The sequence below is a fragment of the Catharus ustulatus genome, chromosome Z, assembly GCF_009819885.2.
Source record: "Catharus ustulatus isolate bCatUst1 chromosome Z, bCatUst1.pri.v2, whole genome shotgun sequence".
Taxonomy (NCBI): Eukaryota; Metazoa; Chordata; class Aves; order Passeriformes; family Turdidae; genus Catharus; species Catharus ustulatus.
In genome coordinates this window covers 11,189,778-11,204,405 of record NC_046262.2, presented here as the reverse complement: position 1 = coordinate 11,204,405, position 14,628 = coordinate 11,189,778, and the positions used below count along the sequence as shown (strand labels likewise).

Here is a 14,628-nt window from a genome sequence, read left to right as displayed (position 1 = left end):
GATATGGAGAGCTCTGGAGCGCAAGACTTGGGCACAGCTGAGATCACATGGCTTGTTCAGCTTGGAGAAGGACCTCACTCCAATGCACACCTTTGTCAAAGGAGGTTTTGGCTGGAATAGAGTAAATTTTCATCATAGTAGCTGGTAAGGAGCTCTGTTTTGGATTTGTGCTGAAAACACAGATATTGTGTTGATAGTAACAGAAATGCTTGCATTATTGTTGAGCAGTGCTCAGACTCAAAGCCTTTTTTGCTTCTCACCCCACCCACCAGAGAAGGGTGCACAAAAAACTGAGGGGACGCAGCCAGGGCAGCTCCCATCTGACTGCAGGGGTATCTCACACAACATGGCACCGTGCTCAGCATACAAAGCTGGAGGAAGAAGGAGGGAACATTCATAGTGACACATTTGTCTTCCTGAGTCACTGCTACATGTACTGGAGCCCAGCTTTCCTGGGAGGTGAATACCTGCCTACCCGCAGATCATAGTAGATAAATTCTTTGTTTTGTTTTGCTTTGTGCATGGCTTTTGCTTTACAAAAAGCTTTGATTTTGCTGAACAGTCTGTATCTCAACTCATAAGTTTTCACTTCTACCCTTCTGATCTCTTCTGCACCCTACCAAGGGAGAGTGAGCAGGCAGCTTACTCCCCCACATCCTTCACACAAACTTTATTACAAGAAACAACAATAAAAAAGTATCTTTTACTCTTAGTTAATTTCTAACTAACTAAAGAAAACTTCCTAAACTATTTATCTTTTTCCTTTTTCTTAAAATTAGTCAAACCTATTCTAAGCTAAAAACCACCAAAACCTCACACCTATAACCCACTAAAACCTGAGCTGAGTTGCCAGCTGGGGTTAAACCACTACAGTGTGTCAGGGAAAATTCCAGTTGGACACCAAGGTTCTTTACACACAGGGTGGTTAGTTCCCAGGGAAGTGGTCATGGCATCAAGCCTGTCAACAGTTAAGGAGGGTCTGGATGATGACCTCAGTCATATGGCTCAGTGTTAATTAGTTCTGCAAAGAGTGAAGTCGGGCTCAGTGACACTGATGGGGGTCCCTTCCAATGCAACTGTGTCTACGTGATAGACTATGTGAACTGAGCACCTGCCCATATATTCATCAGTCTTTCTTTCCAATCATTAGCAACAGAACACTTTGCTGCTCAAGTTATATGGGATTTCCCTCACAGGTCAGCTTCCTCTTGAGACAGTTGTGTCCTTTCAGCATTAAGATGATGGAAATTGAAACGGAGTAATCAGATAGAAACAGGGCACAAGCAAGACTTCGAAAACACAAGGAAGTTTGAGGGAGTGCATAGCAAGACAGAACTAGTCAGTGGAAGAACCAGGTCATGAGGTCAAGAACTGTGAACTAGATTAAAGGCATGTAATAAAGAAATAGCTCCAGAGAAGTTGTCCAGAGAGGCTGTGGATGACCCATCCCTGAAGTGTTTAATGCCAGGTTGAATGGGATGTTGTGTTATTTCTCAAAACCCAGAATCCCAGAAGACAACAGAAGAATGCAAACTCAATCTTTATAAAGAAAAACAAGTTTTGTTTAATTAAAAACTGAGGTTCAGACACACAAATTCAAATATTTACAATATTCAGTTGATATTGTATAAAGTTTCATCCCTTGTACCACCTATGCAGACCCTTCAGTTCTGAATAGCTTTTTTTGCTTCTTCCTCTGAATTTTGCGTAGCTTCTTCTTATCTTTAACAATTGGCTTTGACTCTGGTTTCACAAGCTGTATTTCCACTGGCTTCTCTTCAGCTGGAGTCTCAAAGACCACTTCAGTAGGATCTTCTTCAACAAGGACCTTAGTCCCTTTTTTCTTAATCTTTTGCACTTCTTTCACTTGCTGCTTCTCTCTAAACTTAGCTGCCACTGACAATCTTAACAGCCGGCGATGCTATAAAAATAAGAATTGAAATTTCATCATGCTCCAAGGAATATGGAAGAAATCTGGTATTAAAGAAACACATGCTAATTTCTCTGCTTAATTGTCAAGACCCTCAGTGTAATGCCATCTTTTCAGCTGACCTGACTCCTGCATTCATTACATGATTACCAAACTACTCTGCTCTCAAACTGTCATCAGTTTAGGGCACTACAAAGAGTCATGGGGAAAAGCATACTTGATGCTCTGGCACAGACTGACTGCAAGGGTGGTTTTCAAAGTTGTTGCTATATAAATAGAAAACAAAGACAGAGCTGCTTACCATATTTGGGGACTGGTAATGAGGATTTTCATATAGAGTTGGTCCTCCAAAGCTACCTTGGAAGATTTTTATAAGGTTCAGGACAAAACGAGGCCCAATTTCAACTAGAGATGCATCTTCTTCTATTATCTGCAATAAAAAGAAAACTTTCTCCATTTCTCACAGATTGAATCAAAGCACATGACCTTGCAGGCATCCTGTAATAACACTTAATTAAAACCTGAGATATGGTACCTGATTAACTAGATGTCTATAAACCCAGTTCTGTACATAAACCAGTTCTTTGAAATTCAAGCAAGCTTTTGCAGTACTTGGTATTTGTCAATTCCTTCTACAGAAAGGTAGAACTTTGTCAAAGCAGCAATTTAGGTTAAGGCACAGTTTAGGCCTTGGGTAGTACATCCTGCTACCAAGACATCCCTCACAGAATCACGACTCAGTGAATGCAAGTTCAGTGAAACAGATCTCTCCAGAGATATGGGATTAGGTAAATCATTTAAGGACACTGAATCTGCAAGCACCAGGGGCTGGTATGTTCCAATAACAATAATAATGATTACTGTCTTATCTTAATTAATGGATTTGTTATGAAATTACTCCACTGACCTCCTTCTGAAGAGCTAAGACAGACTACTCACCTGGTAATTGCGAAACCAGATCCTTTCATCAGTGATGGTGAAGGTGAAAACATGATCAACAAATGGTTGGCTTTTGGGGTGGTACTGTGGTGTACCAAATATCTGTAATAAAAGGCAGAGTTTCTGAACATCTGCGCTTCAAAGAGGTCAAACATAAATGGCTCATTTTCAACTCCTTTTAATTTACTAAGATCCCAAACCCAAGTTACCCAAAACTTAAGAAAAAGTGTCTGAGTCTAATCATAAGAAAATGATCCAAATCCTTTACGATCTTTTTGAAGTTCAGAAGTGTAAAACTGCTACTTGAAAAAAACTGCCAAAAAACACTTCCAATGAAGAAACACCAGAACTAGACTGACCTGAATAAACAACTCTTTTAGCAGAGCATAGTGTGGTTCCCGGTCAAATATCTACAAAGAATAAAAATGTTATTTTACATACAAGTCTAAATGCAATAGTCATGCAAAAAGAATAAAAATATACCAAAATGAAATAAAATCTGTACTTACTGGATCAAAAGACAAAAGGGGTCTTGAACCCCTTAGGCAATTTCCTGTCATCTTCAATTCAGCCAGTGTGTGAACTAAGTGATTTAAAAAAAAAAAAAAAGTTATGACTTATAAAAAACCTTTCAAACAAAACAACAAAAATACAAACACAATAATGTTCACTAGCTTACCATTCTGCACCAGGAATTTAGCAGATGGTCCCTGTGGTGTGTTTGAAATCCTGCAGAGGACAGGTGGTGGGGAAGAGAGAAAGAAAAATGTTAACAGCAGCCAGAAGACATGCTGGATTTCCACACTACATCCCAAGAGTTATTCCTGCACTGAAGTAGTTTCTGTCACTTTTATAGCTGTACTGAGCTCCTTCAACACGCTCATAAACACTTTTTTCTAAATGATTTTGTAAAATGCTTCTGCAAACAGTCTCCAAAAGCTGCTCATGCACTGTAAATTTGCACTATCCACAAAAGTGCAATATTAGAACAAGTTTAACTAAGCAGCACTATTCATACATCTTCACTATTACAGCAGGAAGCTTCAGTTAGAACTGAAGAACCTGCAGCTATAACCAGAAATGTAACAGAACATTTCCTTACCACATGTAGAGATCCTGTTTCTTTTTGGCTTCAAAAAATATGCACTTATTGCAGTTCTTCATTTCACATACCTACAAAAACAACACCAAATTAGCTGTCTACAAACATTCTGAAGACATTTTTTTAAACTTTCCACATTCCTCTCTATTATTTTTCCCTCTTTAAAAAGCAAGATCTTGTAAATGACACTTACTGATACCAAATTTTGGTTATGTTTTTTTTTAAAATCTCATGTACTTACTACAAGGAGTAATAACTTCATTAAAGCTACAAACAACGTGATAAGCTCTCCAGCATACAAACACAAGAGCAGGAGCTGAGACATTAGGTTCAAGGCTCAGAACCAGCAATGTCCTACTAAATTTGGGCTGGCTGTGTATTTGTGTCCTGCACTGTTCAAGTATAAGCTGTACTACACCTCTTACCTACACAGAAAAGCACATTATGTTGTATTTCTTCACAATGAAAATCTGTATCTAATTAAAAGTTTCATTCTGGTTTTATTTATCAAAAGTCAACTTTGTGTTTAAACATGAGTGCTTTATGGATAACCATAATTTTCATCTATGAAGTCACACTTTGACCTTGGCTGCCCCTTTCCCTTGCACATTGAATTCCCATAGAAAATAAAATAAATTAAAGAAGCACCAAGATAAATCCTGAATTACCTCATTGATTACAAATAACTGATCTTTACGGTCCATTTTAGTATCTGGAAGACAAAAACAACATTTAGAATTTAATACAAGAGATTCTAATAACAGTAACATTTTTTGCAAAAATATTAGTAGTCTATAAACGCAAGGGTAATTATCAAATTGTTTCTGTCATGCTATGGAATAAATAAACATAGCAACAAAACTAACTGTGCAGGTTTGGGACTGATGCCATAGAATTCACCAGAAAATATCATGATGCAACAATTGCTGTACTTGTTGGCTCAAAAGGTGCTTGTTTAAGATAAAATTTCTTCAAAACTCTTCTGTACCACATTTATTTAAAATAAAAAACTGGTTGCTCGGAGCTCTTGGCGTAAAATTACAGTAATTTCATGAATACACGCCTCAGCAATTAGACAAAAATTTTGGTGGAAACCCAGAAGTGCAGCTAATACTCGGGGGCGGCTAATATGTGAATAATTTTCTGACATTTACAACCCCAGACGTGCCAGCCAGGGCGCCGAGCCAAGCACCTGCCAGTAAAAGCCAGCATTCCGTGATTGTTACAAGGTCTTACTCTGTTGCCCTGGCTCCCTGCAGGCAGCACGGGGGGCGGGGAGAGAGGCAGGAGAGCTCTCTTCTTCCCTCCTCTGCTGCAGCCCAGGGGAGGACGGGGGGGCCCCGCGCCGCCATTGCCGTGGCCTGGGGAGCCGGCGGGGGCCCCGCGCCGCCATTGCCGTGGCTCGGGGAGGAGGGGGGGCTCTGCCCCCGCCCTCCGCCACCGTGGCGGGAGCAGGAGGTGCTCCGTGCCCGGCCGGCGCCACGGCATGAGCGAGGCGCGCTTTCCGTGCCCGGCCGGTGCCACGGTGGGAGCGGGGCCGGGGCAAGCGAACCCAGAGACGGTGGCCAGCCCCGAGTGGCAGCGCCGAGCTGGGCCACCTGGCCCCGTCAGCAGCCCCTAGCGGGCTGAGCCTGCACAGCCTTAGCTCAGCCAGTAAACCCCGCCCTGCCATGGTTCTGTTACTATTTGGCAACTTTGTTGCACGTGGGTCCTCGCTGCGAACGACAGAGCGGCTTATATTCAGGTGCGGCTTATTTATGGACAAAGAACGAAATATTTGCCAACACCCAGAGATGCGGCTTATACTCAGTGCGGCCTGTATTCGTGAATTTACTGTATTCTCATAGTCTAAGTTAGGAATGATGTTCAACCCCCACCTGCTTTAGAGTGAGGCATCAATGTCCTTAAGTCCTGCATTAGATGTCTTGTTCTGAAATTAATTCCACGCGAGGAGAATATCAGCACTCGCTCCTTGTTTTTCCATTTGCCCTAGGAAAAATACACAACGGTTATGTGGGAAGCTTCTAGTCTCAATACTGCTATAACGCAGCAAAAATAAAAGTTTGGACAGTAAATACAGAAAGACACAGCAAGAAGTTTTGTTTTTATCTGCCCACCCAGACAGAACCACGCTCTCAGAAAGAGTGGAGACAGAGCAGAGGGGCACTGCTTTTGCAGAAGGAACTGTCCTTATCCTGATCCACTCCAGGCACAGCCTTTCACTGCCACCGAAGTACTAAACAGCCACGTGCATCGCTTATTTTCCTGCAAAATGGGCTCAGGAACAGCCCCAGAGCACAGCCCAGGTTATCCTATGGATATTGCGAAGTCTTTGAGTTTACACGCAATACTTTACGTTTTTCTTACAAGCAAATTCTTTTCAAAACCTTCTCCGTATGATCCCTAAAAGAAACAGGCTCAATTTCATACAGCCTCTGTATACAACAGAATTGCCTAACTCTTTCAAATACCTCTGAGACTGAGCTAACACAAATCATCGACATGGACCAGAACAGCGCTTTCTGCGCATTCCCACGTAAACAACGCACCGCCATGTCTACTTTTACTTGTTCATAAGTGATTTCGAATAACCCTCTCTGTCCCGGCTTAGCAGCCGTGCTCCCTTAGACAGCCGAGCCCCGTGCGGAGGGGAGGCCGGTGCCCCGGGCCGAGTGGTGGTACCTGGGACACGGGCGGCGGGATGCTATATTCCTGCGGCGGGCCGCTGTTTTCCTGCGGCGGGATGCTGCGCTCCCGCGGGCCGCCCTCCGGCGCCGCCTCGCCCGCGCCCGGGGCGCTCCTGGCGCGCTTCGCCTTCCCCGCGGGCAGCGCTCCACGCTTCCTCTTGGCCGCCATCCGTCCCCACGCCATGCTCGCTACCCGCCAGCCCCACTTCCGGTGTCACGTTTCCGGCGCCCGCGTTTCCGGTTCCGGCGAGACTCTGATCTCACTTCCTGCGCCCTCAGGGGCTGTGCTCCCTTTCCCCGCGCCCCGCTGCGCTTCCTGCGCTCCGCCCGCTGTGCTCCCGCTCCGGCCATGCCGTTCTCGGCGCAGCCGCCCGCCAGCGGCGAGCGCTACGCGCTGTCCGCCAGCCTGGACAATGCCCGGCACCTGTCTAGCCTTCTCCGGGCCGTGCACTTCCAGGACCACGCCACCTGCCTGGCCACGGCCAGCGGGCTGCGCGTCACCGTGGAGGATGCCAAGTGCATCCAGGCCAACGCCTTCATCCAGGTACGGGGACGTCGGCGAGGGGGAGGGCACGGCTGCTACACGCCTTGCTCAGGTTACCGCCCCTGTCGCAGCATCGGGAGGACGAGGAGCCACTGGGCAAGGTCCAGCGGAGGCCACAAAGATGACTAAAGGACCATAGCATCTGTGTTGTGAGGAGAGCCTGCGGGAGCTGGGCCTGTTTAGTCTGGAGAAGAGCAGACTGAGAAAGAATCTCATAAATGCATATGTTATAAAAGAGAAAGAAGTCTCAATTTTTAAGCAAAATTTAGATTGCTTTATTTTGTATGAACAGAGCAAAGCAGCGCTGGGGAGGCATGAGGGGTCACTGCCCACTCCATGCTCCGTCGAATCTTGGTTTGCAGCTTCTTCTTAAAGTGTGGCAATCAATAATTTTTGTTTTCTTGGTGTCATAATTTTGCCAGGCAAGCAGTGGTGGCCGAAATAAACATCCATGTAAAAGTCTCTGGGAGTCAGTCCCACAGGTAACCATCTGGTCTTGGTAGATAAAACCGGCAGAAGTTGGGAGGTTCTGGTTTTCATAGATAGGCAGTCATTGATAAAACAATGGCAGGAAGTCTGATTTGGCGTAATCTATTGGACTATTGGAAAGTCTGCTTTTACAAACTGGTAGTAGATACAAATTGTTTAGAAACATAATATTCATAACAGGGGGATTTAAAACAGAATGATTTAATCACATTTTTCCTCTACCAAGTGTCACTTCAGACCTTAGTATTCTGGTTTATACAAACCTCAATGCTTTTATGATTAACACAAATCTTTTATCAATTATCACACATACAAATATCTCTAAGATGGGTGCCAAGAAAATGGTGAACAGTGGCAGGAAGGAGAGCAATGGGCATAAACTAAAACACTGAAGTTTCACCTCGACATGAGGAGGAACTTCTTTACACTAAGGCTGGAGAGCACTGGAGGAGAATGCCGGGGAGGTTGTGGAATTTCCCTCTCTGGAGGCATTCAAACCCCGCCTGGGTGTGTACCTGTGTCATCTGCTTGAGGTGACCCTGCCTTGGCAGAGGGGTTGGACTGGATGATCTCCAGAGATTACATCCAACCATAACAATTCCATGTGCTCACCTGCAGAGAAGGGGAGGCTTTGCTGGAACCACGGCAGAGGTGCCTGAGCTGGCATGGAGGAAGGTGAGGCTGCCCTTGTTTATGGGAGCTCCATGCTGCTGGAGTTCCAAACCTCGCACCCAGTACACCCCTGCGCAGCTCACAGTGTCGTGGGTTTGTACCCTCGTCTGATGTGTTGGTGCCTGCCGAACTCACAGCTCCTTCTGGCCGTGCTGGGCTCAGTTGTGCAAACAGGCGCTCATGGTATCCCCTCTTTAAATGCTTTTATAGCTCATCCCAAAGATGAGCTGATGAGATGATTTGTGTTAACTGGGAAACAGTAGATTCACAGACACTTGATTGAAGATGTTTGTGCTGTGCTCAAAGCACCCCAGTTTTCCCTCCTGGCTGCAGGAGAATAAGAAATTACTTTTCCAAAAGCAGTTTTTCCAAAATGCCACCGTGCTTTATTTCTGAGATACTCTATCTCTTTGTAGGTGCCACAGAGCAGTGAGAGCTGGTGACAAACAGTATAGCATGGAGCAGTTTGGTAGTCAAAGGCAGGGTTCAGCACCTATTTCAGAGTGGTGAAGTCACTGTTCTGTTGTTATGTACCTAGTGTTCAGAATGTTTATTCATTCTCTGAGCATAAAAAAACCAAGTGTTGTTACTGGAGAAGGGTGATACATTGTATAGTTCCCTGAATGTTTCCAGCTCCAGAAGTAAGAGCCTCTAGGCTTTAACGTTTGTGGCGTGTGCTTAAACCGTAAAAGACAAGTGTTTAGGATTTCATGTTTATGCCATCCTACCTTATTTCAAGCGTGGCATGATTGTATTTTCCTAGGTTTGAGATGAAGACACTTTTTTCTATAATCGATGTCGTATTGCATGTAGAAATCACTTTGTATTGCACTGATTTCTGAAAGGAAAACTCTGAAGTGCAAACTAAAATAATTGCAGAAACTGTGGATTTTTCATGTCTCTGCTTTAACTTGCAGGCAGAAATTTTTCAGGAATTTTCTGTTCAGGAGGAATCAGTGATGTTCCGGATCAGTTTGTCTGTTCTTCTGGACTGCCTCACCATTTTTGGAACCAGCTCCTTGCCAGGTGTGGTACATTTTCCATGAATCCATGTACTCAGGTGGAGTGGAGTGCTACCACAACAGCTTTCTGGGCAGTTCTACCCCCACAGCTCTGTCTTGAACTCCTCATTCCTCTGCAGTTTTGGTTGTGGCTGACCTAAAGATCTAAATAGAGTGTACTAAAGAGCACTGTGATTTTGGGAAACCAGAGATTTGGGTGGTGATAACCTGCAACAGAAAGGCAGCACAAGCTCAACTGCATCAACTTCAGTTTGGATTTGCAGAACAGTAAGGAAAGATGGTGAGAGCCACAGTACCTTGAGCATTTTCCAATTTCTCTGAACTGTTTGTGACATGTCTTCATTGTCACAGCTGGTGTTTCCTGTCTGATGGGTGAAATTATTGGATTTGAGTCTACACACAAGTAATTTAATTTTACTGCGTAACTATTAGCATTTCAGAGGGTGTCTAGGAGGCAGCACTAAGTGTGCTTCAGTAACGTATTGGAGGCTGGACCAAACAAGGTCGATCAAATTTATCTGTTCCCCTTGTGCCAGAAAAGGGAGTTTTCTAAAGTGGTCAAATGTACTAGCTATGCTCTCTATGGGATGTTCTCTTTTTCAGGAACATCAACGGCCCTTAGAATGTGTTACCGTGGTTATGGGTATCCCCTGGTGCTGTTCTTGGAAGAAGGAGGAGTAGTAACAGTGTGCAAAATCAACACTCAAGAACCTGATGAGTTGTTAGATTTTGATTTCTGCAGTACAAAGGTTGTTAATAAAATTATCCTGCAGTCAGAGGGACTACGAGAAGCATTTGCTGAACTGGATATGACCAGTGAAGTTCTGCAGATTACCATGTCTCCAGATAAACCCTACTTCAGGTACTAGTAACAGCTTTCAACTCAAATGTTCATAGCTTCCTTTGGTGAGGACTGGAAGTTTTCACAGTGGAGAGAGGGGAACTGTTTAAAATAGTGATTCATTTCAGGAAGAATTGTAATGAGTATAGCAAATCACAGTAGGTACTCTAATTAACATGGTAATGAGTGTTTTGACAACCTGGTAAATGTGAGGCTGGTGTGGGGAGTTTAGCTTTTTTGATTAAATAAAGTGAAACAAGCAGCAGTGTTTTGTGAAACATTCATTGAGATATGAACAATGACTCAGTTTGATGAGTTTTTAAGCTCTCATCAGGTATTTTGAGATGGTGCTTTTTGTCTTCCAGGTTATCAACTTTTGGAAATGCTGGAAGTGCACATCTAGACTACCCTAGGGACTCTGATTTGATGGAAGCATTCCACTGTACCCAGACCCAGACAAACAGGTTAGAAAGTGTGTCACTGATGCCCTCTATACTAGGTCATGCATTCTTGATGGGAAGTTTAAAAAGTGTTTTTGCATTACTGTAACATTTATTTTATTAGTATGAGGAGCAAAAATACTCCCCATCTGATAAAAGTCTGTGTCTGTAATCAAAAGCTAAGTGCTGACTGGGACAGTTTAATGTTGCCACCAGGTAAAGACCAAATAAGCATGTTCTTAATTGGTTTTTTGTTTATTCTGGGTCTTTATTCGTTACTAATGTTTCAGCTCCTCTTTGCACAATGTATTTTTTCATATTACTGTTTTTTCTCCTGCAGGTACAAGATTTCTTTGCTTAAACCATCCACAAAGGCACTGGCTTTGTCTTGTAAAGTATCTATTCGAACAGATGCTCAAGGATTTCTTTCACTGCAGTATATGATTAGGAATGAAGATGGACAGATCTGTTTTGTGGAATACTATTGTTGCCCTGATGAGAACATCAGTGAGGCAGAACTGTAGGTGTGTGTGCTAGTGTCTCTAATATATTTTTGTTACATAAAATACTATATTTTTTTACAAAACTAAATGAAAGCTGTAAAGTTTGATAGAGTTAATATTGTCTTTATTTTTAAACTCTGGAATAAGAAAGCTGAAGACTTTCATTTTCTTCCACTGCAAACATTTTTAGCCTTGACTCAAACTGAAGCTGAAAAAGCAGAAAGGGGAGTTCATGTCCTATAGACATTGCTTCCAGCACAGATGTTAAAGTACTGTTCGTGTAATACATTTATGCTTTTTACAATGTTCTCCAAGAATTTTTGTTTGTGTTACGTTTTTTGTCTTTGGCTTTTAGTAAGCAATTACACAAGGGAAAGTCTGAATACTGGTTGTATATTAGCCAGTTAACTTTCAGTGACTTAAAACCAAATTTGTCTTGAAAGAGAACAACATTTTCAAGCTGATCTCTTAATAGCAGCAGGTGGTTTCTTGCTGGCAAATGCTGATATGTTGTGTCAGTGAAGCCATTAAGCTTCTCCTCATCTTGATTAATTCTTAATATAACTCAATTCCTTGGAATTCCATCTGACACCAATTTACCATTTTGTCTGCAAATTGATGTTGAATTGGTAAATTGATATAGAAGCCAGGATTTACTGACTCATTACTCGTAACTGTTCTGGCAACATCATTGTTTTGGATCAGTGGTTTATTACACATCTGCAAAAATGCTGCAGCTGAGCTGTTTTTGAATATTCATGTCCCTATTCCTACTCTGCTGCTCTATACTGGTGGTGTTAACAATAGTGAGAGAGAAAAGGTTGAGATTGAAAATTATTTATAAAACTTGTTTGCTTTCTCAGTAGCCTTTTTCAGCAACAGGAGTTGCTCCTGAACTGCAGCAGGGGGGTATCTGCCTGTGTCCCATTGGAGCAGTGTTTTCAAATCACTGCTAAAAATGGGGCTGACCTCATGCTCGCTGAAAGGGGGTGTGGTTCCTGGGCAGTTCTCTGCAATGTCCCAGCTCCAGAGCAGCAAATGGGTTGTGCTTAGGTCAAAACTGCACTTGTCCTTTCATACCAACCAACCTGCTCAGAATGGGAAGTACCTGGGAACAGCCAGGCACTGGACTAGATGCAGAGTCTGCAGATCACACACAGAGACTGAGCCCTCCCTGCCTCTCTACTGTGGGATGTGATTGAAGAGTCACCAACCTGCAGGAGGTTTCTGCAGCTTTAGACTCTGGTATAGTTTTGTTGTTTGTCAGATGACGTCTTGCTTTGTTTTCTATGGAAAACTGTGTTCATATGTTACCAAGCTGATTGCTCCACAGGTCAACAGAACCCTTTGGGTTTATTTTAAGTTTAAAATGCTTTTGTGGATAATTTTTCACCTCTTGCTTATTGTATGCAAGAGTATGCTTTTGTAATATACAGTGTTAACAGTTCACTTTTGTTATTTTTTGTGCAAATCATCCATTTATTGCAATAAAGTTTACAGTAAAGTTAATAGTTTATATATAAATTTTTACATTTATATTTATAAATTAAATTTAGAAACAAATTTTTAAACTACAAGGCTGACATAGATACCTAATATTCTAAATTACTTTTATATGCTGGGTGTTTTTTTAAAACTAAAGTATACTCAGGACAAGTATAAATGAAGGTCCTTCTGGCTTAGTGTGTTGATTTCTTCAATGAGAAAAGAGTTACGGTCTCGTTGGGAATTATTAATGCTATCCCTGACTACTAGTATCCAGGATGATGTACATAATCCCTGGGCAACAGGATAAAAAGGAAGTAGAACACGCCACTTTCTTGGTGTGATTTATTTTAGAATATCTGACTTTCTTGTATTGTGTTCAGGAATTGTGGCTTAACATTAGAATTTTTATGTAATTGCCTACAGATGTATTGTGTTACTTCTTGAAATAGTGCTTTTAATTATTAGCCTACCAATTGTGATCATGGAAGTAATACCCTAAGAAGTTAGAACACCACAAAATACTTAAAAATAACTTGCATTTAATAAATTATAAAATAAATGTATCAAAGACCCATATGGTTTGTGCAGGAGCCAATGTCTGTACCCCAAATAGGCTGAGTCCTGGCCTAGGCTCCCAGAGGTGGGGGAGTGCTTGTGCGCTTTTGACTTCATGGATATGGTTTTAGGGAGACAAGAACATGGGAAGTCTGGGTTAAAGATTTGGTGCTGAAAGGCAGTGAATTGATTCAGGATCCATCTGGGATGCATTCAGTTACATTTCTGCGTTCAAACACAGTAAAATAAAAAGGGTGAAGAGGAGGATGATGACTGGAAGGGCACTGCGTCTTTTTGACCTAATAAGTTACCTAAATTCTGCAGATATCCATTGCTGCATTAGATATCCTGCTACACTTTGCATGGGATCCAGAACTCAGGTTACAGTGATTTCACGAATACAAGCTGCTCTGTCGATCGCAGCGAGGACCCACGTGCAACAAAGTTGCCAAATAGTAACGGAACCGCAGCAGGGTGGGGTTTACTGGCTCGGCTCGGGCTGTGCAGGCTCGGCCCGCTCGGGGCTGCTGACGGGGCCAGGTGGCCCAGCTCGGTGGGACCGCTCGGCGGGGCCGCTCGGGGCTGGCCACCGCCTCTGGGGTTGCTCGCCCCGGCCCCGCTCCCGCCGCGGTGGCGGAGAGCGGGGGCGGAGCCCCCGCCTCCTCCCTGAGCCATGGGGATGTCAGCACAGCCTCTCCGCAGCCTGAAGTAGGAAACTCCCCTGCCTCCCTCCCTCCCCCCACGCTGCCGGCGCTGTGCTGGCCCCACCCGCTACGCAACACAGTATCCAGTTTGTAACAATCGCGAAATCCTGGGTTTTACTGGCAGGCACTTGGCTCAGCACCCTGGCTGGCACTTCTGGGGTTGTAAATGTCAGAAAATTATTCACATATTAGCCGCTCCTGAGTATTAGCCGCATTTCCGGTTTGAGAGCAAAATCTAAGTCAAAATGGTGCGGCTTGTATTCGTGAAATTACTGTACCTTTACTATATTTTGTTTGCTATTTAACAAGACTTTAAACTATGGGAAACCTGCAGCAGAAGAAATGTTCAGCTCGTGTTTTTTTCTTTTGGTAGATCAAAGAGGAGGCTTGTCATAACTCAGATATTGCCCACCTGCTTTATTTAAAAACTGTGCATGCAAGTACAGTAATTTCATTATTATAAGCCGCACTGAGTACAAGCCGCACTTCCGGGTGTCGGCAACTTTTCATTCTTTGTACATATATAAGCCTCACCTGATTATAAGCCGCACATTACAATACAGAGTGTGATAAAAGGTATCTATTCTATCACCATCTGTTGAGGGTGGGGGCAGTGATCCTTATCTCAATGGCAGATATTCTGCTAATGGACTATCCATTGAAACCAGGCAGGGCATTGTTCTTTATCTTTTCACAACCCATCCTTCCTCCA

At 43.2% G+C, this 14,628-nt stretch overlaps 2 protein-coding genes across 2 annotated transcripts; one reads left to right on the top strand and one right to left on the bottom strand.

The window, feature by feature from the left end:
- Positions 1-1,522: 1,522 nt before the first annotated feature.
- On the bottom strand, positions 1,523-6,863 carry BRIX1 (biogenesis of ribosomes BRX1). Its single transcript, XM_033085049.1, has 10 exons — positions 6,654-6,863; positions 5,849-5,960; positions 4,640-4,683; positions 3,972-4,042; positions 3,549-3,598; positions 3,379-3,452; positions 3,229-3,279; positions 2,870-2,971; positions 2,232-2,360; positions 1,523-1,921 (listed from the first exon to the last, which is right to left on the bottom strand). Exons 1-10 carry the CDS (start codon positions 6,840-6,842, stop codon positions 1,652-1,654), a joined length of 1,092 nt encoding a protein of 363 aa, XP_032940940.1. The 5' UTR covers positions 6,843-6,863; the 3' UTR covers positions 1,523-1,651.
- Positions 6,864-6,936: 73 nt separating this feature from the next.
- On the top strand, positions 6,937-12,678 carry RAD1 (RAD1 checkpoint DNA exonuclease). The gene is made up of 5 exons (XM_033086156.1): positions 6,937-7,202; positions 9,281-9,389; positions 9,989-10,247; positions 10,592-10,690; positions 11,007-12,678. The coding sequence occupies exons 1-5, from the start codon at positions 7,008-7,010 to the stop codon at positions 11,188-11,190; spliced, it is 846 nt and encodes a 281-aa protein (XP_032942047.1). The 5' UTR covers positions 6,937-7,007; the 3' UTR covers positions 11,191-12,678.
- Positions 12,679-14,628: the final 1,950 nt, after the last annotated feature.

What these genes read in the sequence shown, in the direction of transcription:
- BRIX1 (XM_033085049.1), bottom strand. Translation starts at nt 6,842, where the DNA reads ATGGCGTGGGGACGGATGGCGGCCAAGAGGAAGCGTGGAGCGCTGCCC. An exon ending in TAAATTCCTGGTGCAGAATG is followed by an intron (nt 3,453 to 3,548) that starts GTAAGCTAGTGA and finishes TAAATCACTTAG; the next exon opens with TTCACACACTGGCTGAATTG. An exon ending in TCTGGTTTCGCAATTACCAG is followed by an intron (nt 2,361 to 2,869) that starts GTGAGTAGTCTG and finishes TTTTTATTGCAG; the next exon opens with ATAATAGAAGAAGATGCATC.
- RAD1 (XM_033086156.1), top strand. Translation starts at nt 7,008, where the DNA reads ATGCCGTTCTCGGCGCAGCCGCCCGCCAGCGGCGAGCGCTACGCGCTG. An exon ending in CCAGATAAACCCTACTTCAG is followed by an intron (nt 10,248 to 10,591) that starts GTACTAGTAACA and finishes TTTGTCTTCCAG; the next exon opens with GTTATCAACTTTTGGAAATG. An exon ending in ACCCAGACCCAGACAAACAG is followed by an intron (nt 10,691 to 11,006) that starts GTTAGAAAGTGT and finishes TTTCTCCTGCAG; the next exon opens with GTACAAGATTTCTTTGCTTA.